This window comes from Sinohyriopsis cumingii, chromosome 8 (assembly GCF_028554795.1).
Source record: "Sinohyriopsis cumingii isolate HCF-2022 chromosome 8, ASM2855479v2, whole genome shotgun sequence".
Classification (NCBI taxonomy): Eukaryota; Metazoa; Mollusca; class Bivalvia; order Unionida; family Unionidae; genus Sinohyriopsis; species Sinohyriopsis cumingii.
The window spans coordinates 30,233,162-30,256,619 of record NC_142968.1 but is presented as its reverse complement, the minus strand read 5'-3'; the positions used below and the strand labels follow the sequence as shown (position 1 = coordinate 30,256,619).

Genomic DNA, 23,458 nt, shown 5'->3' with positions numbered 1-23,458 from the left:
TCTGCATTATGGGGAAGGGTAGGAGGGATTTTTAGTAAGGTGATCAGGTATCATATCTGCCAACCTTCCAGGCTCACAATTAGTGAAAATAGGGATAAAAAGTCATGAATTTGGACATGAATTCGTGAAAAATACCATGACAATAACTCCATCCACTCTGACTACTCTGACCGTCAATACTACACTATATCAAGTTCGCAAAATAAAAATAAAACACTACATATATGCAGAAATATTTATTTATCAAGACATGATACTATGGCAGACTTGAACTTCCTCAACTGCTTGATCATAAATTTGTTTTCCAAACACTAAAAACAGTTCCGACTTCTTGCCTGCTGGTTGATCTTGGGGACTAAAATTGCTGGCAAATTTTCTGCAGCTAAGGAGACCCTAAAGTCGGTCTTATTTTTCCTCACTAAAGAAAATACTCTTTCGCTGTCACTGTTGCTGTGAGGAATGCACAGGAGCTGCAGCATTTTTGGTTCTTCCACATGAAAATTTGGAAGCGATTTTCGAGTCCGGGAACATATGTCAGAACAAATGTTTAGCATGGTCTCCAGCTGATAAAGGTAGATTGTGTTCGACACAAGAAAACTCACAAATAATGCTTAAGCGTTGGCAGCCTGCGGGTCTTCCGCCAATGGTTTAAAATATTCCAGTGCTGAAATCTGCGAATTCTTAATTTTCCCAACTTCTACGTGTTTTTTGCAACCGACATTCTTCCTTACATCGTCTAAAGCGCTTTCCGTTACGGATCACTGCCATCTCACCTCTGTCTGCGTGGGTTCGAGTCTCGGATTCGGCTAATGTGGGTATGTGAGAAAGCTTGCCGGTAGCTTCTCGTGGGTCGGTGGTTCTTTCCGGGGTTTTCCCGGGTTCTTCCTCCACCATTAATACTGGCCGCCATGTATAGCCTATCGTGTGCTGAAAAATGGCGTTAAACCCTACAACAACAACAACAACCTTACATCGTCTCTGCGATGGCACACTGAGTGCAAAAAGCATGAATGAATATCAGTGTTTAATGGCAGAATGCACGGCCAATTTTTGATATATTCCAAATTAAACTTCACTTTTTGAGTAATACATTTCTTTTTCCTTGGTGGTGAAGACGTTTTCAAAATCTTACATGCGATGCTGAACGGTAACTCGAATTAGTGTTTTGACGCATGCGCGGATCAAATTTCCGGTTAGGCCCCAGTTTCTCTGAAAAGCACTTGTAAAACTGCTCTTATATATATAGATTAAATAGGCTAAAATGCTTGCGACCGGGCCAACTGTACTAATCAGCTGTAGATCTACTAATATCGTGACCAGCGGTACCGGACCGTTTCGGCAACTGCGAATATCACGACTAGCGCTTAATGGGAAATCGGTTATTTTATTAAAGATTTTAAAAAATTGAGGATCGGAAAATTCGTGAATTTTTGTCTTACGGCGTGAATCCGTGAATCACTGAAAAAGTCGTGAAATTCACACCAAATTCGTGAGGGTTGGCAGCTATGAGGTATTATCGAAGAAATACAATTTACCTTCAACAGCTTTTTCAAAACACTTGACCAAGTATTTGTAACTAAACAGCTTTGTAAGGTTATATAATGTGTGTCAATGAGCAACTGAACATTTAGATATGTCATGTGTCCATTCTCCATGACCTTAAATTGTTTATAGTTCTTGCACTTAGCTGTCATCCCTGTTCAGAAGAAGCAAAAGAAGCAAGTGCATAATAACAAATACATTATTAAATAAATGTAAAACATGTTACCACCAGTGAAACTGTATGTTAGTAAGTGACATTAACAACCAGAATGATAATACCAAACATATGAATCAATATAAATCCATCAGAATTTATAGAAATGTTCTGTGCACCACAAAAGGTAACATTTTGACTTGTCACACCAGTGGAATGAAAAAAACTTGGTTGAATTTAAACACAGAATAAAATCCGATTACCGAAGGTCCATGTTTATAGCACATAGGGGTATAAAATGTAACCTACTAGGAAGTAGAATGGGGAGTTAATCTGTAAGAGTTGCTTCCCTTTGCCTGTATTACAAACATAAATATCCATTTCAGTCTTTCAGGGAAGGTTGGATTCGGAGGTAAAATATTAAGTTACAAAAATGTTTTTGCTATTAGGCAAGGAAGATTAAAAACCTTTGTGATCGCTAAAGATGAGCATTATTAGACTGTGACACAAGAAATAGAGTCAATAACATAAGCCACATTTGTTAAAGAAATATGAAAGAATAAAACATACAGCGCTCCAAGCTCTTTCAGGAAGAGTTGGATTCAAAGGTAAAAGGTTAAGTTACAATAAATGTTTTTGTTTTTAGGCAAGGTATTTGATGGAGAAAAATAAGAACAGTCAATACCAAAATAATAAACTACAAACGCTACTTGTGAGGCCGATGTCAATTAGTGTGACATTATTTTCTTTCATAATGACAGCATCCCAAAAGTAACTCCGCCATCAAATGTTCTATCAGAGTGCCATCTGTGGAATTCATCATAAACACTGCCAACACTTGAATATCATCCTTACTGGAATACAAGTTTAATACAACTATTGCCTTTAAGATGTACAACAGAAAGGAAGGAAGATTACATATCAAGATAAATTCCATCAAAACCTGATTGATCCATCCACCATTGATGACCATGTATTTGTAAATAAACCACTAGTTAAAGTCCTTGTAGTCTGGATATTACTCTGGAATACAGATAATACAGTGGGATGTAATGTATCCTTTTATTGGATGGCATTAAAATATGAAAATGAAAATCTTTCTTTAGCTGCATTTTTAAAAGCTTTTTTATACACCTGCCAGTAAAAAACTGTATCCAGGCTAATTTCCACCACACAGTCAATTACTCATATGCCCAGCCTTAAATTCTGAAACAGCACTGAATGTTTCAGCTTTGTTGCCACATTAAGTACAGCTGAAATGGAGAATCTCCAATAACACATCTCGTACAGACTTGTTCTTTCAAAGAACAAGTAATTGCGAGCCAACTTATAGCTGAACATTAAGTATAGCTATCATTACTCACAGTATAACATCAATCATTCAAATTCATCAATAGAACTAAACAGCATTGATTAAGATCTGCTGATGCACATTATGTTATATATTGGTAGTCCAACAAAATATGACATTGACCCTGGTAATTATAAGGGGGGGGGGGTGTCTCACTTCTATAATAACCAGTACTGTAGAGCTCTGTTCCAACACTGACAGGAAAACTAGAGGTTACATTTTCAAGCATATATCACATAGATGGCAGCCCATATTGACACTCGCACATGTTAAGTCAGACTACTTTATTCGTACCGTATTCTGACGCCTTTTCGCTAACGAGTAAATTCAGGCAATCCAGTGGCTGCATTTTATAACTTTGTTGACTGCCATTTCTTTAATGAACCAAACATCTAATCACATTCAGCACAATGGGATTAGACACATTCATTTATTAAAGAAACGTAACTGTCAGTTCAACCAAATTCAGCATTCCTCAACTACCATTAAACCAATGGAAATAGCAGTCCACAATAGCTATACTGTACTGAAGCACAAGCAGGTAATTTCTATATTACTTGGAAATAAAGCACATGTCATTCATGAAAATTAGTGCCCACTCCTTTCTGTTTGTGTGATTGTGCCCATAGATTCAAAACTTGTGCACAAAATTTTCAATTCTGATGTGATATTCATAGAATATGACAAAATGAAAATTATGTCATTTGTCAGCTTTTGTCCAAAGAGATTTTTTTTACAGTGTTAGATCAATCTGGACCAAGTGACATCAGATGGGGTTAAGATGTCTACAATTTTTAATAAGAATACACATCTTGGAAATTTCACTGTAAAAAAAAAATATGCGTTAGAAAAATGACAGGTGCATACATCATCTACTGAAGTAAGAATTAAAGTGTATATACTTCTGATCCAAATTTAAAGTGTTTGTCTTGAAAGCCCACCTGGCTTGGTTCTACATCTCCTCCCTCATTCTCTACAACTGTCTCATCAACAGTCATCTCTTCTGTGGACAAGTCAGCACTGTCCTGACTCAAATCCTGCTGCTGCTTGATAATGTTTAAAGCTATCTTTCCCGCTTCTGGAATCAACACAATGTATTATTATTATTATCATCATCACCATCATTATTGTTGCTGAAGTGTTATTGTTGTTATTGTTATTACCCTCACCTGTAACAATTGGGACTGTGTCAAACCCACAATCCAAGCACTGATTTAAACCTTGTGACCTTGACTCCATGGCCAAAGGAGCAAATGAGTGTGTTGAGGCATGAATTGTCTCAGCATCAAAATGAGATATTCTAAGTATAAACGGAGCCCAATGAGGGGTTTAGGAAATAAAACAACAACAAAATATAATTGTAGTGCTTATCTTTTATGACTCACTGCTGACTCTCAAGAGCAAAGTAACAAAAAAGATTGCATCACATAATGATTTTTCTTTGCTCCATTTTAATCCATGTCAAATATGAACAGAATCCATACAGTGGTATTGGGCACAAAAGCAAATGAAAAACTTCAACCAAAACATATATAAACCTGTTTACAACTCCTTTTCTCATTATTGTGGGCTTGACAAAAGTTTTATCCATTTGCTAAACTGCACAACTTTAGACAAATGTAAACTATGACACATGGTATGTGCTCATGTAATTAGGTATTAATTAATAGTGGGTAGAGATGCCAGCTAGTGAGCATGTTTATCCAGAATCCATTTTTGGGGACATAGTCTGGTATGGATGTTTTGAAAACAACAATTTTTTACAATAATACTGCACCTCCTTATGAGCATATACACACCTGTACATGGTCAGTAACAAAGAAAATCAAATTAAAAGCTGTACCCATTCCTGTAATTAATGAAATTTAATACCTTCAACAGTGCAAATCCAAAACAATAACCAAAAACATGGGAACTTGACCCCTGAATATAAAAAAAACAACATACAGCATGCATGGCTCAAAATCAAATGCCTTAGCTTCATATAGATTCATCAAATGTATTTTTTAAAAATCCACCAAGGGATTTAGGAAATGTATGGAGATGACAATTTTTAACCAAAACCTTTACACAATGTTTTTTTAAAGTTTTCTGTTTGTTACCTTAACCAATGGCCACAGGGACAAATATACACATCAGCAAATAAACTGTCATAACCCACCAAGGTACTTGGGATGAAAAACGTAAACACAAACCTTGTAATACATGGGGCATATGTGCATTTAAAAAAATTAATTGTATTATCTTCACAAAAATTCATACCAAGTATAAATAAAATCCATCAAGAGGTTTAGGAAATAAAAAGGGGTTTAGGAAATATATGGAAATGAGAAACCTTGAGCCAAAACCTAAAGTGTATTTTCATTGACTGGGATCTTGACCATAAAGTAAACGGAACTAGCAAGAATTTCACAAATGAAATTTCTTAGCATCATAATGATTCATGCCAAGTATAATAAGAATATATGAGAGTTTAGAAAACAGAAATGAGTTTTGATGTTGTTGTTGTAGGGTTTAATGCCATTTTTCATCACACGATAGGCTATACATGGTGGCCAGTATTAATGGCGGAGGAAGAACCCAGGAAACCCCAGAAAGAACCACCGACCCATGAGAAGCTACCGGCAAGCTTTCTCACATACCCACATTAGCCGAATCCTAGACTCGAACCCATGCAGACAGGTGAGATGGCAGTGATCCGTAACGGAGAGCACTTCAGACCATTCGGCCACTCGGGGCCTCTAAATGAGATTTCAAAAAACATGAATACAAATTTAAACTACTGATGCTGACACCACCATCATGCTTCTCACTACCATGGGCTCAACATCAAGAATGCCTAAGATGACTCACTTGGCTGACATTTGCCTAATGCAAAAGCAGCTGGCGGCAAGAGATCTGGATCAGTAGGATACTGTTGAAATTTCTTTGGATGCCATTGTTTGCAAGTTATGATAACAATTGTTTCAAGGTTTCTCTAGACTGTAACATCATCCATAGTTTATGACAAATCAACATAATTTATCCTATGTTGAAGACCCCTATGCCATGACACTTTCTGCCAAAGCTGGCCACATTCTATTCAGTGTTAATTTGGCTTGGAAGGAATGAAACCTCTTGAATGCATTCTGTCACATCAGGTCAAACTGTTTAGTGGTTTCTGACTGGTCATTTAAAGGTTTCTATACTTCTTAGTTCTGGTGACCATATCTGACAATGTATCCAAAACATTTGTCTCAATTTGAAAATCCTCTATATCAGAATATTTTCTGCCAAATTTGTCAAATTCTGTTCAACAATCATGAGGAAAAAAGAAGTCATTTAAAGGTTTTTCTAATTTCAGTGGCTACATTTGACAGTAGATTGGCAAAATTTCAAGCGATTTCAAAGACTTTCATGCCATGGTATGTTAAACCTACTAAATTCTGCTGGGCGCTTTTTGAAAGAAAGTTGTTCAACAGTTTGTCTACTTTAGTATTAATCGTCATATTGTACAGATCAGCATCCACAGACAAATCTGAAATGCCCTGATAACAGAATGATTGCTTTAAAATCATGTTAAATTAGTCAAGCAGTTTTTGAAAAGAATCTCTAAATAACACTTGCAGATGGATAATGAGCAAGACACAATGGGCAAAGGACACTACCAAAAGCTCTTCTAGCCTTATGGTCAGGAAAATTAAACCCTCCTGTTTAAAACTTAATCCCTGAAAACAATGACTCAGAAAATTGTTGTTATAACTGAAAATGGTGAATTTTCAAATAAAAATGTTTTTAATAATTTTGCTAATAGTTGGAATGGATCAAGGAAAGAGAGTATGCAGGAGAATCTGAGCAAGTTTTAAAATAAAAAGGCATACATAATAAAGATAATTTCAAACAAGAGTATCATAAGCAGCACATTATACACTTGCCCAGTGTTTAACAGTCCTTATTGTAGGCACTAGTATGGCATAGTAGATTTTGAAGTTTACTGACCAATGGATCTCACTCAATGGCTAGGACCTCTGGTCAAAGGTACATGTCTTGAAGTAAACTTACTGTACAGAACTCACACAATTCCCTCTTTAGACTTACCAAGACCATGACCCCTGATGCATTTTCAAGTTCTGCTGACTTACAAATTCAGTTGGCTGGAATGCAATGGAAGCTGGGAATGCCGAAAATTGGTTAAAAGGATGATAAGTATCTTGAATGACAAACAAAGCTATCTAAACACTTTATTCAATATTAGGATATTTTTTATTCATTTTTTATAGAAACATCATTCAACTTAATCTGATTTTGGCATTCCCAGCATCCAGCCAAATGTACTGTATGTCAGCAGAACTTGAAAATACATTTTCTCCTTCTGTCAGAATTTCCATGTATTAGAATTAAAACATCAGAGTAAATGAAGACCAGTAAAAGCAATATTACTTGCTTATTTTCCCAGTTTTAATTTGATAGTGGAATTAACTCAAAGGAGAATGCATTTTTCTTTTTCAGTTATAGTGACTCGCACTGACCTTTGGACTTATAATCAATAGGCTTCTTTCTTAACCCAAGTGTTGGGAAATGTAGAGAAAAACAAGTTATTGTGCGGAAACCAAATGTAACATAAAAACAGACACATGTTAGAACAGTATCATAATATGCTTAAAATGGGCATAACAAGAGCAAAAATTTTTAAAAAATTTAAATCCTTAAAAGACAGACTCAAATTCTCAAAAAAAAATGTACAATCAAATATCATGGGGGCACCTCTTGGAGGAGAAAAGGCTGCATTCATCTGTTGCCTTTTACCAACATGCAGCAGTATGCATCAGGTCTATTCTACATTTCTGTGCCTATAAACAGACAGACTGACAAAGAGGAAGGGACTTTATAGACATAACTGTTTATTTTGTTTTGGAAATGATGGATTATAGCTGAAATATTTACACTGTTACGGTTGAAAAAGGACAGATACCAACCGAGTTGGCTGGTTTTTAATGGTACTTTCAACACTCAATATGAGGAAATGGGAACCATGGGACTTTCCCAAAGATACAACAAGATACAAAAATGCATTCACCAGAGGGCTCAGGAAGACAACACATAATTGTTGAGAGAGAGTAAATGGCAAAACAAAACAGATGAGACCAGACAGGACAACAATGATTCTACCTGTGAGTGTTATGGACTGTCCACTCTCCACAGCTGATGTGATAATGTTTCCATCAGCAGTAGTTATCATGGTAATTCCCTGACTCTCAAGCCAGTTCATGGCATCACTAGTACTCACACCTGGATAAAACTTACATTATTACACCTTTGTTCACAACAGAATCAACATTCAGAAATATTATTATTATTGCTGCAAGCAAGTAAAATGTCTATATAAGCATAAACAGTCAGGTAATATTGTATTTAGATAAGACCATCTTAATGGGTGCCTGCAGTCAACCTAAACAAACATGGTCACTTCATCTTTTATTCTGATTACAGACACATAAATGTTCATGACTTTTAACATCAGATTATGATATGAAATATATAAAATAGTGCTAAATCAATGATTAATACCAATTACTTTATCTGAGTAAGCTCTTATCATTAATATTAAAAATCCTATTTCAGGCCAGTCATATGTTTAAGATACTGACTATGTTCCAAAGATGTACTATATGAGACATTTCTGATACATCTAAGTGAACCAATTTGAACATGTTTGCTGGCTTTGATTTCTGATGTGATGACTACAAGGCTAAGTAACATATTTTACCTCTATTCTGTACCAGAGTCATTGAAATGCATATTAATTTTAAAGGAATGCATGTTTGATCATAACCAGGATAGCATTACCAGAACAGCATAAACCGTTCAATAAAATAGATGCATGAGTTTTATTAGATATATCAGATCATGAAGTCAAAATTTATTTTGAACTTGGCTTGTTCTTCCTTATTTGGTAGGACTATAAGCTGTACAAAGACAATCTATGGTTAGTGTACTTAAGTGCAGAGTCTGTATTTTTATGCTGCAGCCATAAGAACAATCAGGTTGCAGTGTTATGTTTGTATTCTGAAAAATTTATTCTTGTCCGATGTGTTTCTATGTCATGTCAGCATTAATAATCACAAGTAATTCTTTAAATGGCATTAAATAAAGATTAAGTTTTGTTTATCATTTAAGCCTAAGTCACAAAGCAGAATATCTTAAATAAATTACTGTGAAATTTTGTCGATGATGCATCTGATTTTGGTATGTTTAAACATGTGGCTGCTATATGTTTTTCTCCAGTTCCTGGACCCATTAATTTGGGAATTAATAAAACTCATTGAAAACAAAATGTTCACACATAAACTGCTAACACTGAAAATTTGGCATGATAATAAAATATTTCTCTTTCAGACAAGTTGGCTTATTGTTTGACTGTTGATTGACTTTTAACAGCCTTTTAGAAACAGCTCAAAACTGCTAATATGGACCCTACACAAAAATCTGCCTGTTATAAATGAAGTTTAAACAAAAGTATGACTTACCTTGATTGGGAGCTGTTGCCTCTGCTAATGCTGCCAATGTGGCCAAAACCGAGGTGCTGCTAGTTTGCTCTGCGTCTTCTGTAAAGTAGACAGACCCATTCTACTTAAATATACATTGATACACTTTATATGAAATGATGTGATCTGGTGGATACATATGTACAAATGACTTAGAGAATATACACATGACTTAAATAGACGATTTCAATCTAGTCTTCTTTTTTTAATTATACATAAAAGTGTTTTGAATGTACTTATTATTCAAGTGACGAATTAGCAATGAAAAATAGACACGAAACTGCTAAAATGAAGCATGGTTCAAACTGTACAACTGTATTCAAACCTGGAATTAACAAACTATTAAAAGTGGTTAATAAACCCAAAAGACGGCTACACCTAACATTTTTTAATGAAAGCCATTTCAAAAGTGAAATGTATGTTCCAAAATGTCCATACGTTTGTCATCACTGCCAGAACTGATACTGGTATTCTGAACAATAGTCACAGGTAAAATGCTGGCAGCTGAAACTTTGGTTGGGGATAAGTCTGGTGCTCCAATGGTAATAGTTTCTGCTTCATGAATAATGGGATCTCCATCATCTGTAGTCTCCACTGTAACTGTCTCTCCATCTGTAAGACTGGTGTGTATATCTGTATGCTGGAAAACAGAAAGAAAATTGAAATATTATAAATCATAGTGTTAATAATCATAATAATAAGAAAACAAAGACAACAATGAAGAAGACAACTTAGAAGAATCATTAAAATCATATTCATAACTCTGACATGAATTTATACTCTGCAAATCTGAAAGGTCTGGAGTTCAGAGAGGATCAGTTTTAAAATCAAAGACTGCACAAAACATTGGGTTTCAATCTTCTATATGTTTTGTTGAATTTTCTCTTACATTATCTGTCCCTTTGAATATTATCTTTATCACTATCAATCAAATAAGTCGTATACAACACACCTGCTAATAACAAGTTTCATCTCTTGACTGCAAATAACTCTAAAGTTGTAGTAAGTACAAGAAAGCATCATGGAGTTTATTTAGCATATTGTCTTATGATCTTGAAACTGACTTTCAAGGTATAACAAGACACATCTTTTAATGATGATGATGTGTACTGGGTTTATACAGGTTTATGTGAAGAAAAAAAATTCAAGCACAATTCAAGCACAGAACCCAGATTCTCAAGGACTAACATACAATCAAGATAAAAGCTAAACTGACTCTAAAATAGGCAAAGTAAAATGAATAAGACAACGTACTTGAAGCAAGCTGTATTTGCCATTAATTCATTGGAACTACAAGTCACACAAATTTTAGAAGCGCTGCAATCCAAGATAATATGGTGCATAACACTGGCATCACAGAAAGAAAACAAGAAACAAACAAAAAATCCTAAGAGCAAAATAGAAAAGGGGTGGGGAAGAGATGCTTCTTACAAGCAATGTGTCATGAAAGCAAGAATAACCTATTTACAGTGATGGCTCATGATCAATCAGTTGCTTTGTTTAACTTCCTGGTCCTTTACATAACAGTTGACGAACATGCAGTACACACATAATGGAGAAAAAAATAAGTACTCCCTGAATGAATATGTTCCAGAATATTGGTTTTGTTCAAACAATTCCATGCAATTAGCAGATGACATGTTCACTTGCCATGCCCCAAAAAATTTGAACACTGATTGTCATGGTGGTAGGAAAATTTGCTGATGTTCAGGTTAATTGGATACAAGTAATTTCTTATAGTTACTTCGTATTGAGATCACCTGGAAATGTACTGCATAAGGTTTCAACTATAGACCTGATTCTGGACAAAGAAACTGATGGTTGTGTAACCGTTATGCAATAGCCTGTTTGCAGCTAAAATTCAAAAGGAATTCTAGGTCCGAGTTAGGACACATTTGTTTGCTTTGCACTCGGACAGCGATGTCCTGACAGGGAATTCAGCATGACAGATAAGTGAAAAATTACCCAAGGAAGTCTTCAAAGAGACCAGGCTGTAACCAATTGGAAGAGAGATATTCAAATTTAGGGCGGAGTTTCCCACACAATCAAGACATTATTCCAGTTACATTCGTTTTGGAAAATTAGTACAGATGTGAACCTCTTAAGGAGAAGATTGCAATGAAGTTTAGAGCCATTAGATGTACTCTGAGAGCAAAAGCTGTGCACTTGTAAAATGCAGGAAGGAATTCTTGTGAAATTCTAGTTTGGATTTGGAACAAAAGGCTTCTGAGGTAACATATCTTCGCTCGAATTTGCCTCACTCTCCAAACTAGGATTATAGGATTTATGCATTATTATATACCTTTTTATTTATTAGAAATGGAATCTTCAGTGTTTAGCGAATTATTAACATGCAAGATTAATGTATGCAGATTGTTGGTTTGTGTAACTTACTATGTTGCATCATAATGCATGACTGAATTTATTAGTGAATTGTGTTAAAACTTGTACTTGCTTTCTTAGTATCTGAATATATATATATATATATATATATATATATATATATATATATATATATATATATATTACAAATTAAGCAGAGATAGTCATTGTGGGACTTGTGCACATATAATAGGTATTAGCATATTTTATGTGTCATTATAATTTGTAGGGTAGGAAATGCATATGATTGTTGATGATGAGTTTACTATATCAAGAATTTAACAACTAGGACTGTGTATGCATGTATCAGAAGTCATCCATAGTACTGTTAGTGTTATAGCACAATTATTGTGGAACCAAGCATGTATGGAATATTTAGATGTGAGTGTGTGCTGACCTGACAATTTATTCACCATTATTCTGATGAAAGGTCTGTGAGAGTGTGGTTAATTCTCCTGATATTAGAGCATGGAGACCAAATTATATGTCCCTTCTAATTTCACAGGAAGCTTTCCAGGTGTGAACGACAGGCAACATCCAAGAATCAGAAAGAAGGAAGACACGTTGAGATCATGTGGGAGGGTTATCATGACGAAAGCAGTTGGGTGGAGGTGTAGTACTGGAAGTAAGTGTGGAAGAAAGTTCCGGAAGTGCAAGGACAGCATGGAGTCAAGGGTACTGAAGTACCAGAGAGGCATAGTACCAGAAGGAAATGTGGAAGAGAGTTCCAGAACTGCAAAGAGAGTTAAGAGTCGAGGGTACTGGAATTACCAGAGGAAAAAAACGAAAGGCGGACAGATGAGTAACAGAATCAACACCAAAGGGAAACATACTCTCTTAAGATTCTAATTTCATATGAGGATAGTAATTGGCATTGGAATAGTCTTAGTTTCCTCTGACCCTTGCCACCCCATTTTTGATACTGGGACATTTATTCTGGGGTGTAGGGTCAGAGTCCACTGCCCACTGAAAAGTTCGCTGACACCACTTGGTGTTGGCACAGCGTAGCCACTTACTAGCTGGCCTAGCAAACTTTAAGGACCTTTTATCGAGATATTCCTGCATGAAATCAATAGAAATATGATTTATTTTCTTAGAAATTGTGAGATTAATACATAGTATAGTATATCATGTGAAATTGTAGATGAATTCCCTCTAACTACTTCCAAAAGCTGAGTGTACCTTAGGGCAATGGGGGCTTACTTAGCTTACTCATCCAAACTGCTACTGATTTTCCTAACTTACAATTTAAGGTTGTCCTGGGTAAATAGCCTCCTTTCATTCTCCTTTACCAGACACCAACATCATCAGGTGGACATTATATTCTACCCATTATGAGTACACCCCAGGAAAAAATAAGTCCTGTAGAATAGGCACTCGCTTTAGATTTTTGTTTTGTTTAATCATTCAATCACTTAGTATATTTTATGCTGACTTAAATGAGCATTTTGTGGTCTTGTAAAACATATAGCTTTACTGCCAATATATCACTGAGAGACTTGTGTAACATGTAACCACATGAAATGTCTCTAAATTCAATGAAATAGCAATGTTGAGCTGTGAATAAACACTCAATTATATTTTACTTTCTTCCCCATTTGATTCAAAGCATTTAAACAAAGATTAGTCTCAATAAGGTAAGCATACAGTAGCATTTTTGTACTGAGTAATACAAGTTGGTCATGTGAATGACTTATGAAAAAGCTGCGTCAGCACTCACATAAAATGTTTGTTTCATTTATAAGTGAGTAGAATTATTAATTCATTATCATATTTTTTCACTATGAAATTAAACTTACCAGTATAGTGAATTATTTTATATTAAAAATAATTATTTATTTGTGGAGGATAAACCTCAAAAAGCATATTGCTACATTGTTTATCGTTAATACATTGCAGCATGTGCAGTTCAGCTACCTGCATCAATCAGACATTCCAGTATTACAGTATGGCAATTACCTGTATGTACCAGTCATGTGACAGCAAATTCATACCTCTCTAGGCACAATTACATATGCATGGGCCAATTTTCTGGGAATCCCAGTTCCAACTATAACCTGTGATGAATGGCATTGGCTTATAGAAAGTAGATTGTGGCATGAGTTGATGCTACTATTCCTCAACATTTTTATATTGATTTTTGTGCTCCATTACATAAGATATTAAACATGCAGCAATTGTATTTCTGTGTTATTCCCCCCCCCCCATTAAACTTGTATTCTTCTGATAAAGGGGGGAATCCCACAATCATGCAACATACATATACAAAGTGCTACATTCTAACTCACTTGCAAGTTTCTGTAATTTTAGAAAGGAGGGAGTGTCAACATTTAGACTCACTATATACATACAGCATACTCTTTAGCTAAACAAAATGCAAGAAATTTTAAGTAATAATTACCTGTGCTAACTGAAGGATTTGAGCTATGTCTGGTCGACCATTCTGGATGGAAATATCTAAAGGTGTTTTATCAAACTGAAAAACAAAAACATATGTTTAGTTCCTAACATGGGCTTACAACCACACTTTAAAAAAAAAAATTAAAACTTTAATATTAATACTTAATACTGTTGGAACCACGTCAGATATAAAACTGACTGAATTTATTCAACAAGCTACATAATATCCTTTGGATTTTCAAAACCTAAACTGTCCTTCAAGATGACTGTCTTAAAACTAAATTAGAACAATAATATTTTCAGAGAAATGTTATCCTACATAATGTACTGTATAAATTAAACTCTCCATTTGTGATATATTAGGCCTTCTTGTGAACTACAAAATACCTGAATATGGCCTCTTTGTCTCATATTTTCATTTAATAAAAACGTGATGAACATCAGCTTTAAACAGTCCCCTGTGGAGTTCAACTGGTTAAGAGGATGTGGGAACAAAACTCTTATTTCAAACCACATGCTAAGTATATGCTTAAAATCGCAATAGCCTAACTCATGGCTCTTACTGTGAAACAAGTATAGTGAAAAATCGGACAAATGGACCAACTCCAATCCATAATACTCTATATACTGACCATTTTTCTTTGAAATACATATTGTTTTACCAATTCCAGTCACGAGAGACATTCTCTGAAACATTATTCTAAACTTAATGTAAACCTACCATAGAAAACCAGATGCATGTATCCTACTATCTATAAAAATCACATGCCATGAGAAATGTCAACCTGATAATCGGATAACTGACAAGCAATGTGTCATGCTAATTTGGCTGCAAGGGTTAAACATCAGTGCATTACTTACCTGCAAAATAAAGCCATCTAATACCTATTAGGTGCAAAATCTCAAAGCCAACTATTTCTTTAGAAACTGAAACCTTCACAACTGGTGTATTAAACAACCAATATTAGTTTCTTCTTGATAACATGTCTTCAGAGTGTAGACATGGATCTAAAATGGCATCGGAATGCACGTTTGTTATTCAGCACTTCTAAAAACAAAATTTTTCTGAAAATGAGATATTTCTTATGGTTAGTCCAGTTTTCAGAAGTTATACAGCATACAGCTACTGCCCTGCTTCCTGATATAAAAGATTCTTACAAAAGAAGATAATCTCATAAAAAATACGACCCAGACCTTTTATACCAGTAAAATCAAAAATATTTTTAATTCATAAATCATGACTGATCTCAACGGTACCTTGTTTTCACAGTTTACATCAGCCCCTTGTTTCAACAGGCATTCTATGACAGGAATGTGTCCCTTCTCCGTGGCCCAATGAAGTGGAGTCATTTTTAGCTGTAAGTAGAAATAGATACAAAACTAATCCATGGAGCTGATAGTTATGTTTTGCTGTTTTTTTTGTGTGTTACACACCTCTCGCTCGATAACTCGTGCACAATGGGGTCCACAAACATTGATCACACTGTAAGTGAGGCGCAAGTTACCTCCAAAAATTGAAGAAAAAAAATCGCTTTGACTTTGAGAAAACCGGGGGGGGGGGCCTACTAGCGTACTAGGGAACTGGGCTGTTTATTGACTGAATCCTCATTTTACAATCACATCATTAATCATTTTTAATAATGTGCTTTTTCTCATGAAGTTGTTCGTTATTCTGTTTAAATAACATTTATTTTCAAAATGTCCAACACGTGAAAAATCGTTCCAACTGGTTTCAACAACCATCACGTGTTATGTGTAAAATATCTGTGTATTATGTCACTGCTTTTTGTTTTCTTGACGAGTCTAGTTCCCAGAGTGGTGTTAACCCTTTACCTCATAGAGTAGAGTTACCCAGTGCAGCGTGCTATAAATAGAACACCTGTTACCTATTCGACTCCATACGCATAGGCCTGCCTGTTAACTGTTAAGCAGTGTAGTGTATGTTACGTTTAACAGCAATTTTAACCATTTTACATTTTTGGTACACATCTATTATGTGTCGAAAAATTGAAGAGTAAAGTCAGATTGTTATAGCTATGTAATTATTTTTCACAGAAGAATTTTTTATGTGCTTTAAAATCTTGAGAGAACTTGTTCACCGTCATGTCAGTGAGTCCATGTGACCAACCATAGCTGCCATTTCTCATACTCGAAATTTACAAGTTTTTTGTCTCCGTCTACATCACTAAGTCATCTGAATTTGATAATTTATAAAAACTAATTGCTGCCTACATCAATATCAGAGCCTTTACCTAAGTTATTGAATCTTTCAAAGTTGTGATTCTAATCGTGAAAACTTCATAAGTACTGAATGAAATCTGCGACCTCCATTTTGGAGAGTGGAGATTATGACCCAGTTACTTTAAACAACAGATATCGACCAGAGCATAAACAGTGACCACATGATCTGACGTAATTGCCATTCGCAGAAATGAATGTAGTATCTAATAAGGGGTTTTCCCAGAAGGTGGCACTACGAAAACCGGCATAAAATGGCTGATGTTTACAGCAGGCGTCAAAAGGCGCTTCCATGTGAATGAAGTAGAAACGTCCAAAGGCACTTGCATGAGGTAAAGGGTTGATATTATACTGCCAAATCGGGAGTCCACAGAGCAGGGAACTAGACTAACTGTTGGTACACCACCAAACAAGATTCCTTTTCTTCAAAAAACATGCAACATTTATTTCATGAGACAATCGTCTACGTTGAAACTCAATTTTCGTATTGCTCAATTAGTACAATATTGATGCTGTGAATTCATTAATTGGAATTAATAATGAAACTTCCTATCATCCTTGAGGATATCTAAGTGCCAGTTCAAGAATTCTCTGAAACTCGTTTGCCCACAATGGTCCATATCTGTGAAATCAAACTCTTTATTTTACGAAGTATTTGTTTTGCTTGGCTGGCTTGTTATCTTTGATCACAGTTATGAAAGAGTTGGTTCATTTAAGGTAGGTTTTGTTACACACACAATAACATATACAAGTGTTCAATTGATCAAATGAAGTGAGTTCACCCGACATAATGACCGGAGCCACTAGATTTTTAAGTTTGTATTATTTTCGTGCCTTTTAACTTTTCTTATATTCCACCTCTTTTATTTGATTCAAAAGACATAATTAACGTGATAATACAAAGGAAGCCAGCTTTAAATTCAATGCAACAATACAACAAATACTTCCGGAAGTCAGTTATCAAAACACGGTCGGCACATAATTAGGTTCTCAGAGAAACGCTCGCGGACATATCTGTTATGGTTCATTGACACATTTTACATTTATTTACAAGAGGACACGTTGCATTTAAAATGATTACACTTAAAAGGAACTAAAAGATAAAATTAAAACACAAATTTCAATTGATAATTTTTTTTATTCAATTTGTATTTATTTATTAAAGTACTGCCTCCACTCGGCATGAGTGACATTTTCATTGATCAAAATTTCCTTACATATTATTAATTGCGGTGTACTAGAAATGTCGTTTGGAGAGAAAATGTAAAAGATATTTCATAGTGTTGATTAAAATTTCCAGGTCCTATCTACCGTTTTCGACGATAAAACAAGCGATACATCAAAGTTTCCGTTACCAATTTTGATCGCAATTTTCTTCAAGCTCAACAAATAGGGATCAATTTTTGGGGGTATTTTCTGGTTTAAAAAATGGGATCCATGCCTGACCCCGCATTATAAGCGGGTTTGCGAGTTATCAGGGCGCGAACTATCAAGTGAGTGGTGTACTTCCAAAGTATAGCCAATTGTTTATACTCATGTTATTTCTTTGGCATGACATTTCAGTACACTAACTATGTGGACAACATTCAACCAATGATGGAGTAGTAGCCAATACTTTACAGAACCAACCTGCCAGTGTTCACATTTTCCCTACTCTCTGTCCTGATGAACCAGCAGCTATAAAATGGTCCTAGTCCTCCAAATTTACTTTTTAAAAGCTTTTAACATTCTGAACTTGCCACAAAGACCTGTTAGTTAAATTTTGTGTTGTGTCAACCTGACCTGAAAATTAACAATACCAGATGCAGACCGGCACTGGTACACTCCAGGTCTATACTGCAATGCCTTTTAGGGCGCTGGACTATGATCAAGACTGATTTATCACATGCTGTCAGTTATGACAAACTGCATTTACTGCACAAAGCTGCCAAGCCACACCACCAATCCTCTGATAATACAGCAAGTATGATCTACAATACATGAACACCATTCCTACTCAAAGACATATCAACAACATAGCAGTTTGAGTGATATTATTCGTATGCAATTGCTTCAATGGTCCGTTCTATTCTGTATTCAAAGATACAGCATGTTTTGGTGCTATTCTGCAATTTTCAAGGCATGGAGGTGGGGGGCTCACTCAACATTATCCATGAGACTATTCAACAATATGTGCTGTGTTCATGGATAAAAATTGTTCCAGTGTTGTTTTTGCATCAGAACTGGAGGTGGGGCATGAAAATGGCATCTTGACATCCCCCATGAGACTAATCAACAATTGAGATAAGAGGTGTATGTTAAACATATTGCCATGATATACTGGAGCATGAACCAAGTATTTACATCCCAAGAACACACACATTAAATGTGTGTAGCATGAACCAAGCATTTACATCCCAAGAACACACACATTAAATGTGTGTGCTATCAAACAATTATATCCACAGACACATCCTCATGCTAATCTTCCACAACCTTAAATCATTTATGCTTCTTGCACTTGGCTGTCATCTCTGTCATGAAGAAGAACAAATAAGTGAATATATCAAATATAAATAAATTGAAATAACATAAACTGTGTTACTGAAACAACTTAGAAATGTAATAGCTGGTAAGTACAACACACCAAATATTTGCCAATCAAAATCAAATGTGACAATAACAAACAGAACAATAACTGCCAAAAATTTAAATTAACAAAAATTGTTGCATGCACAATACAAAAGATTTAGACTTACTATACAACTGAAAATAAAAGATGGTGAAATTTAAGGACAAGATTAAATGGGTCCTAAGGAGGATATCTTTACAAGCAGAAGTAGAACACTGGCACATCCAGTTTTAATGGTAACCACCAAGCAGTAGAAAAGGAAATCATCCTGTAAGAGTTGCTTCCCTTTGTCTACATAATATAGACAGAAAGACATTTTTAGTCTTTCTGGGAGGGTTAGTTTTGGTGGTATTAGAGAAAGTTATCCTTAGGTAATCACACAATGTATTTGACAGAGAAATCTGTCTCTGTCAATGTGGGTATGCAAGAAGCTTCCCAGTAGCTTCCTGTGAGTCTGTGGCTCTTAGCAGGGCTTTCCCAGTTTCTACATCTACTATTTATACTGGATGACATACATAGCCTATCATGTGCTGAAAAATGGCATTAAACCCATGACAACAACAACAGAGAAACATACTTCCAACAGCATTATGGTTCTGGTAGAAAAGGAAACCCTGGAAATTATAGGGATTTGACAAAAATTAATTGTCAAAAATATGGGATACAGAAAAAAATATTTTAATCTATATAAGAGTCATATAGTCCCATATTTAATATTTAACACTGGTGTACTTGATATGTATTAAAATGTCTCAAAAGTACTAAAATTAATCAAATAAATCAGCAGTACTAAAATTAATCAAAGCTATTAATCAGGCAAGCAATGAAAGACCGGACCGGGTCCATTTTTAAAAGTACAACTTTAAAATTTCTCCAAAATAACAACTGGGAAAAAAATGTTCACAATTAAAATCATACCATATCTTTGGCATCTATGTCTGCAGCATGTTGTAAAAGAAGCTGTACTATTTCAACATGACCCTCCTGTGCAGCTACATGCAGAGGGGTCCTGTCAACTTTTGTTCGTGCATCTCTGCTTATTCCTGCCCGCAATAAAACCTCTGCTGTGCTGAGATGCCCAAATTGAGCTGCAAAATGTAAAGGTGATGTCCCAAGCTGAAAAAAGAAAGGTATAGTTTATATTTTCTGCCTAAAAAAAATGAACGAAATCTAGAATAATAATATCTTAATTATATACCTGTCTTGCTGTTTCTATGCATTTATTTGCCCCTCTTATTCTTTCAATTTGTCTGTCTCTCATGGGACCTTGTTTGGCATGAAAATAATTTTCCTTTTTCATATTTCCTGCCCCCAGGCAAAGATGGTCCTTCTTGGTACAACTAGCAACATAATACTCACTGTCAATACCATTGGATATTCCTGCAAAGACTAGAATGGGGCCTGGGTCAGTCAACATAAAAACAGCTAAGTTTCCATTAGCAATCACCAAATCACATGTGGCAATTAAATGAATAATTTGATGATTCAATTCCCATGCCAATATAATTTTTGTTGATCGACATGTAATGATCACCCCCCAAATAGTCCTAACCAATCTGAGTGTTTATTACTTAATAAGGTAGGGGCCCCAAGTGGCTGAGTGGTCTAAAGCCCTCACCATTACAGATCACTGCCATCTCACCTCTGTCTGCATGGGTTCGAATTTTTGTTTGGCCAATGTGGGTATGTGAGAAAGCTTGCCATTAGCTTCTCGTGGGTCAGTGGTTTCTTCCAGGGTTTTCCCAGGTTCTTCCTCCACCATTTATACTGGCTGCCATGTATAGCCTATCTTATGCTGAAAAATGACATTAAACCCTACAACAACAACAACATAATAAGGTGTTGTTCAAATGACCAGAACAATACCTGATTTAGACTTAATTTAAGTCATGGGATGAAAAACCATGTTTGTTTGTAAACATAAATGGCCTTCATTGCCATGTACAGCATTAACCACACTGTATGTTATGTGTACTCACTAGATCGTATATCCTTTCCAATCCAATTGTCAAGTACATGTAGTATGCAAATGTTATGCTACAACTGCCACAGGCCTGAAATACTTTATCAGCCAAGGAGTCTATAAAACTATGTATATCTGCCAAGTCATGTCAAGCCAGGCAAAATGGTTCCACGTTTTGAGTATACCAATCAACCCTTCTAATATCTGGCATGAATTTGTGGGTGTCATCTTTTCTATTTAGTACTGATGACTTCTTCAGCTTCATAATCAGGACTAGCTGAAAACATAAAACCATATCTTTTGTTTTAAATTTCTTTTAAAAAGCCTACCTATCTACTCGATTTCTTTCACGCCATTTAATGGAAACACTGATTTATATCTAATTGGCTTTACGATTATAGTTTTAATTTCATAGGTCACGTTTAATTGTGTCCTTTTTACAACAAGCTCCTAATCTGTCTTGAAGCTTAAAACATCACATGAAAGTACTACAATCTTAATAGCACATTAGCAGTTTTTGATGGATTGACATGAAACATGGTAAATATGGTCACCACAAGATGTACAAACCTGCACATTATTTTGCTCAAATTTTTTTTTATAGGATCATCCTTCATATCATGTAACAGTGTATGATGCAATCTGCTTTGAACTAGTTCCCCAGTTTTTAATGGAATGCCATGAAACATAGATCACTTTCTTTTAATGGAATTATTTCCTTTTTTGTCATGATCATGATGCTTAAAACAGTGCATGGTACAATCTTGTTAGAACTACTCCTGCAATTTTAATGGACTTCCATAAAACTTAAGTAAATATTATGGCCACCACCTCAAGACTGAATTACTTTTAAACTCCAACATTTGTTTGAGTCATCACTCTTCTCATCTTGTAGCTTAATGCAGTGTATGACACAATCATGTTAGTACAGTGATCCCCTCATTAACAGCCTCATCCTGACCAGCGAACACCAGCTCTTTATGGCCAGAATCCCTTGACATCGATGAGTTTGTGTTCAAAAGTACCCCTCATGAAAGGCCACCCCTCTAACGTGACCTGCGGCCAACATATTAGAATACAAATGTAAAATGTACCCCTCATAAGTGGCCACATTTTATTATTAATATGTGTCCAGAACGAATATTTAATTATGGTAAGGTAAGTAATCAGATTATCTTTCTTGATGTCTCTTTCCACATGTCAGGTTTTCATTACTGAAAGAAGCATTGGCTAAAGTATATGTACCACAAAGTTTATTATTACATCATTAATGCCAACGTTTGCATGAAATTGGGTCAGCAATGTTTTGACAGAGCTTTGTGCTTCATAAAGCAAATTTTGTTTTTAACTGACGATTACGACCGGATGTAATTGTCAAGATCCTAACATGGTCGGATAGAAATGGGGTCAGCAATGTTTTGATAGAGCATGGTCAGATAGGCTAAAAATAGATTTTTTGGATTAACACACACACACACACAGAGAAACAATTAACCTTGAACAAAACAGGGTACCAGATCAAGACTGAAAAATCATGTGACAGTACATGTATAACTTTCTTTATAACAAGGTATTTTGTTTATAAAAGTTTCATCTGCAAAATTAAATTGCAGTACTGTACAATCAGCAACATAGGAATAAATCATTACAAAATTTTAACATGTCATCACATAAACAAAGAAATAACACTTTAGAAGAAAAAGTAAAAGTTACTTGACTTGACGACAATGGGAAGAGTTCACTTGCTGAAAGATTTTTTTGTTGGGAAAATGGAGTCAATGGAAAGATAATTATTTTAACTACAAAACAACGTATATATCAAGATTTAAATAATATGTTTGAATGTTTTTTTTAAATGTGCATGCCAACAATATCCCACTCACATTTCATGCCTAAGAATAAGAATAAGAAATATTAATTTATGTTACCGTGAAATAACAGTTTTTAAGGCAAGAAGAACATTTTAATGAAGATATTAACTGCTTTAGGTTATATGTAGCTTTTCTACTACATACACATGTACATACAATGATACACATCATACAAATACAGACTCCCTCTGGAAAGTCCACCCGTCTTATAAGGACACTTTCCTAGTGCAGAAGGGGTGACTGTGTAAGGGGGGTGGGACCACTGTACAACTACTCCCCCAGATTTGCTTGGCTTCGAAGAGACTTGTGAAATTTTATATTTACAACCCAAAGATTCACATATTGATAAAACACTTTGCTCCAACAGTTTATGCTGGAGTTCTTGTCATTTTCATCATGTAGCTTAATGCAGTGCATGATAT

The 23,458-nt window shown here is 35.3% G+C and overlaps 1 protein-coding gene across 4 annotated transcripts in view; it reads right to left on the bottom strand.

Moving 5' to 3' along the window:
* Positions 1-23,458, bottom strand: part of LOC149793220 (uncharacterized) — a 56,441-nt gene that overhangs the window by 15,681 nt on the left and 17,302 nt on the right. For 3 of the 4 annotated variants that reach the window (XM_089967185.1, XM_089967186.1, XM_089967184.1), the window contains exons 3-9: positions 20,121-20,318; positions 15,611-15,709; positions 14,355-14,429; positions 10,010-10,211; positions 9,554-9,631; positions 8,196-8,315; positions 3,950-4,125 (exon numbers count right to left, since the gene is read on the bottom strand). In XM_089967185.1, coding sequence (XP_089823311.1) covers positions 3,950-4,125; positions 8,196-8,315; positions 9,554-9,631; positions 10,010-10,211; positions 14,355-14,429; positions 15,611-15,709; positions 20,121-20,318 — 948 coding nt within the window. The remainder of the gene's footprint in view (positions 1-3,949; positions 4,126-8,195; positions 8,316-9,553; positions 9,632-10,009; positions 10,212-14,354; positions 14,430-15,610; positions 15,710-20,120; positions 20,319-23,458) is intronic. The other variant, XM_089967187.1, reaches the window with a different exon arrangement.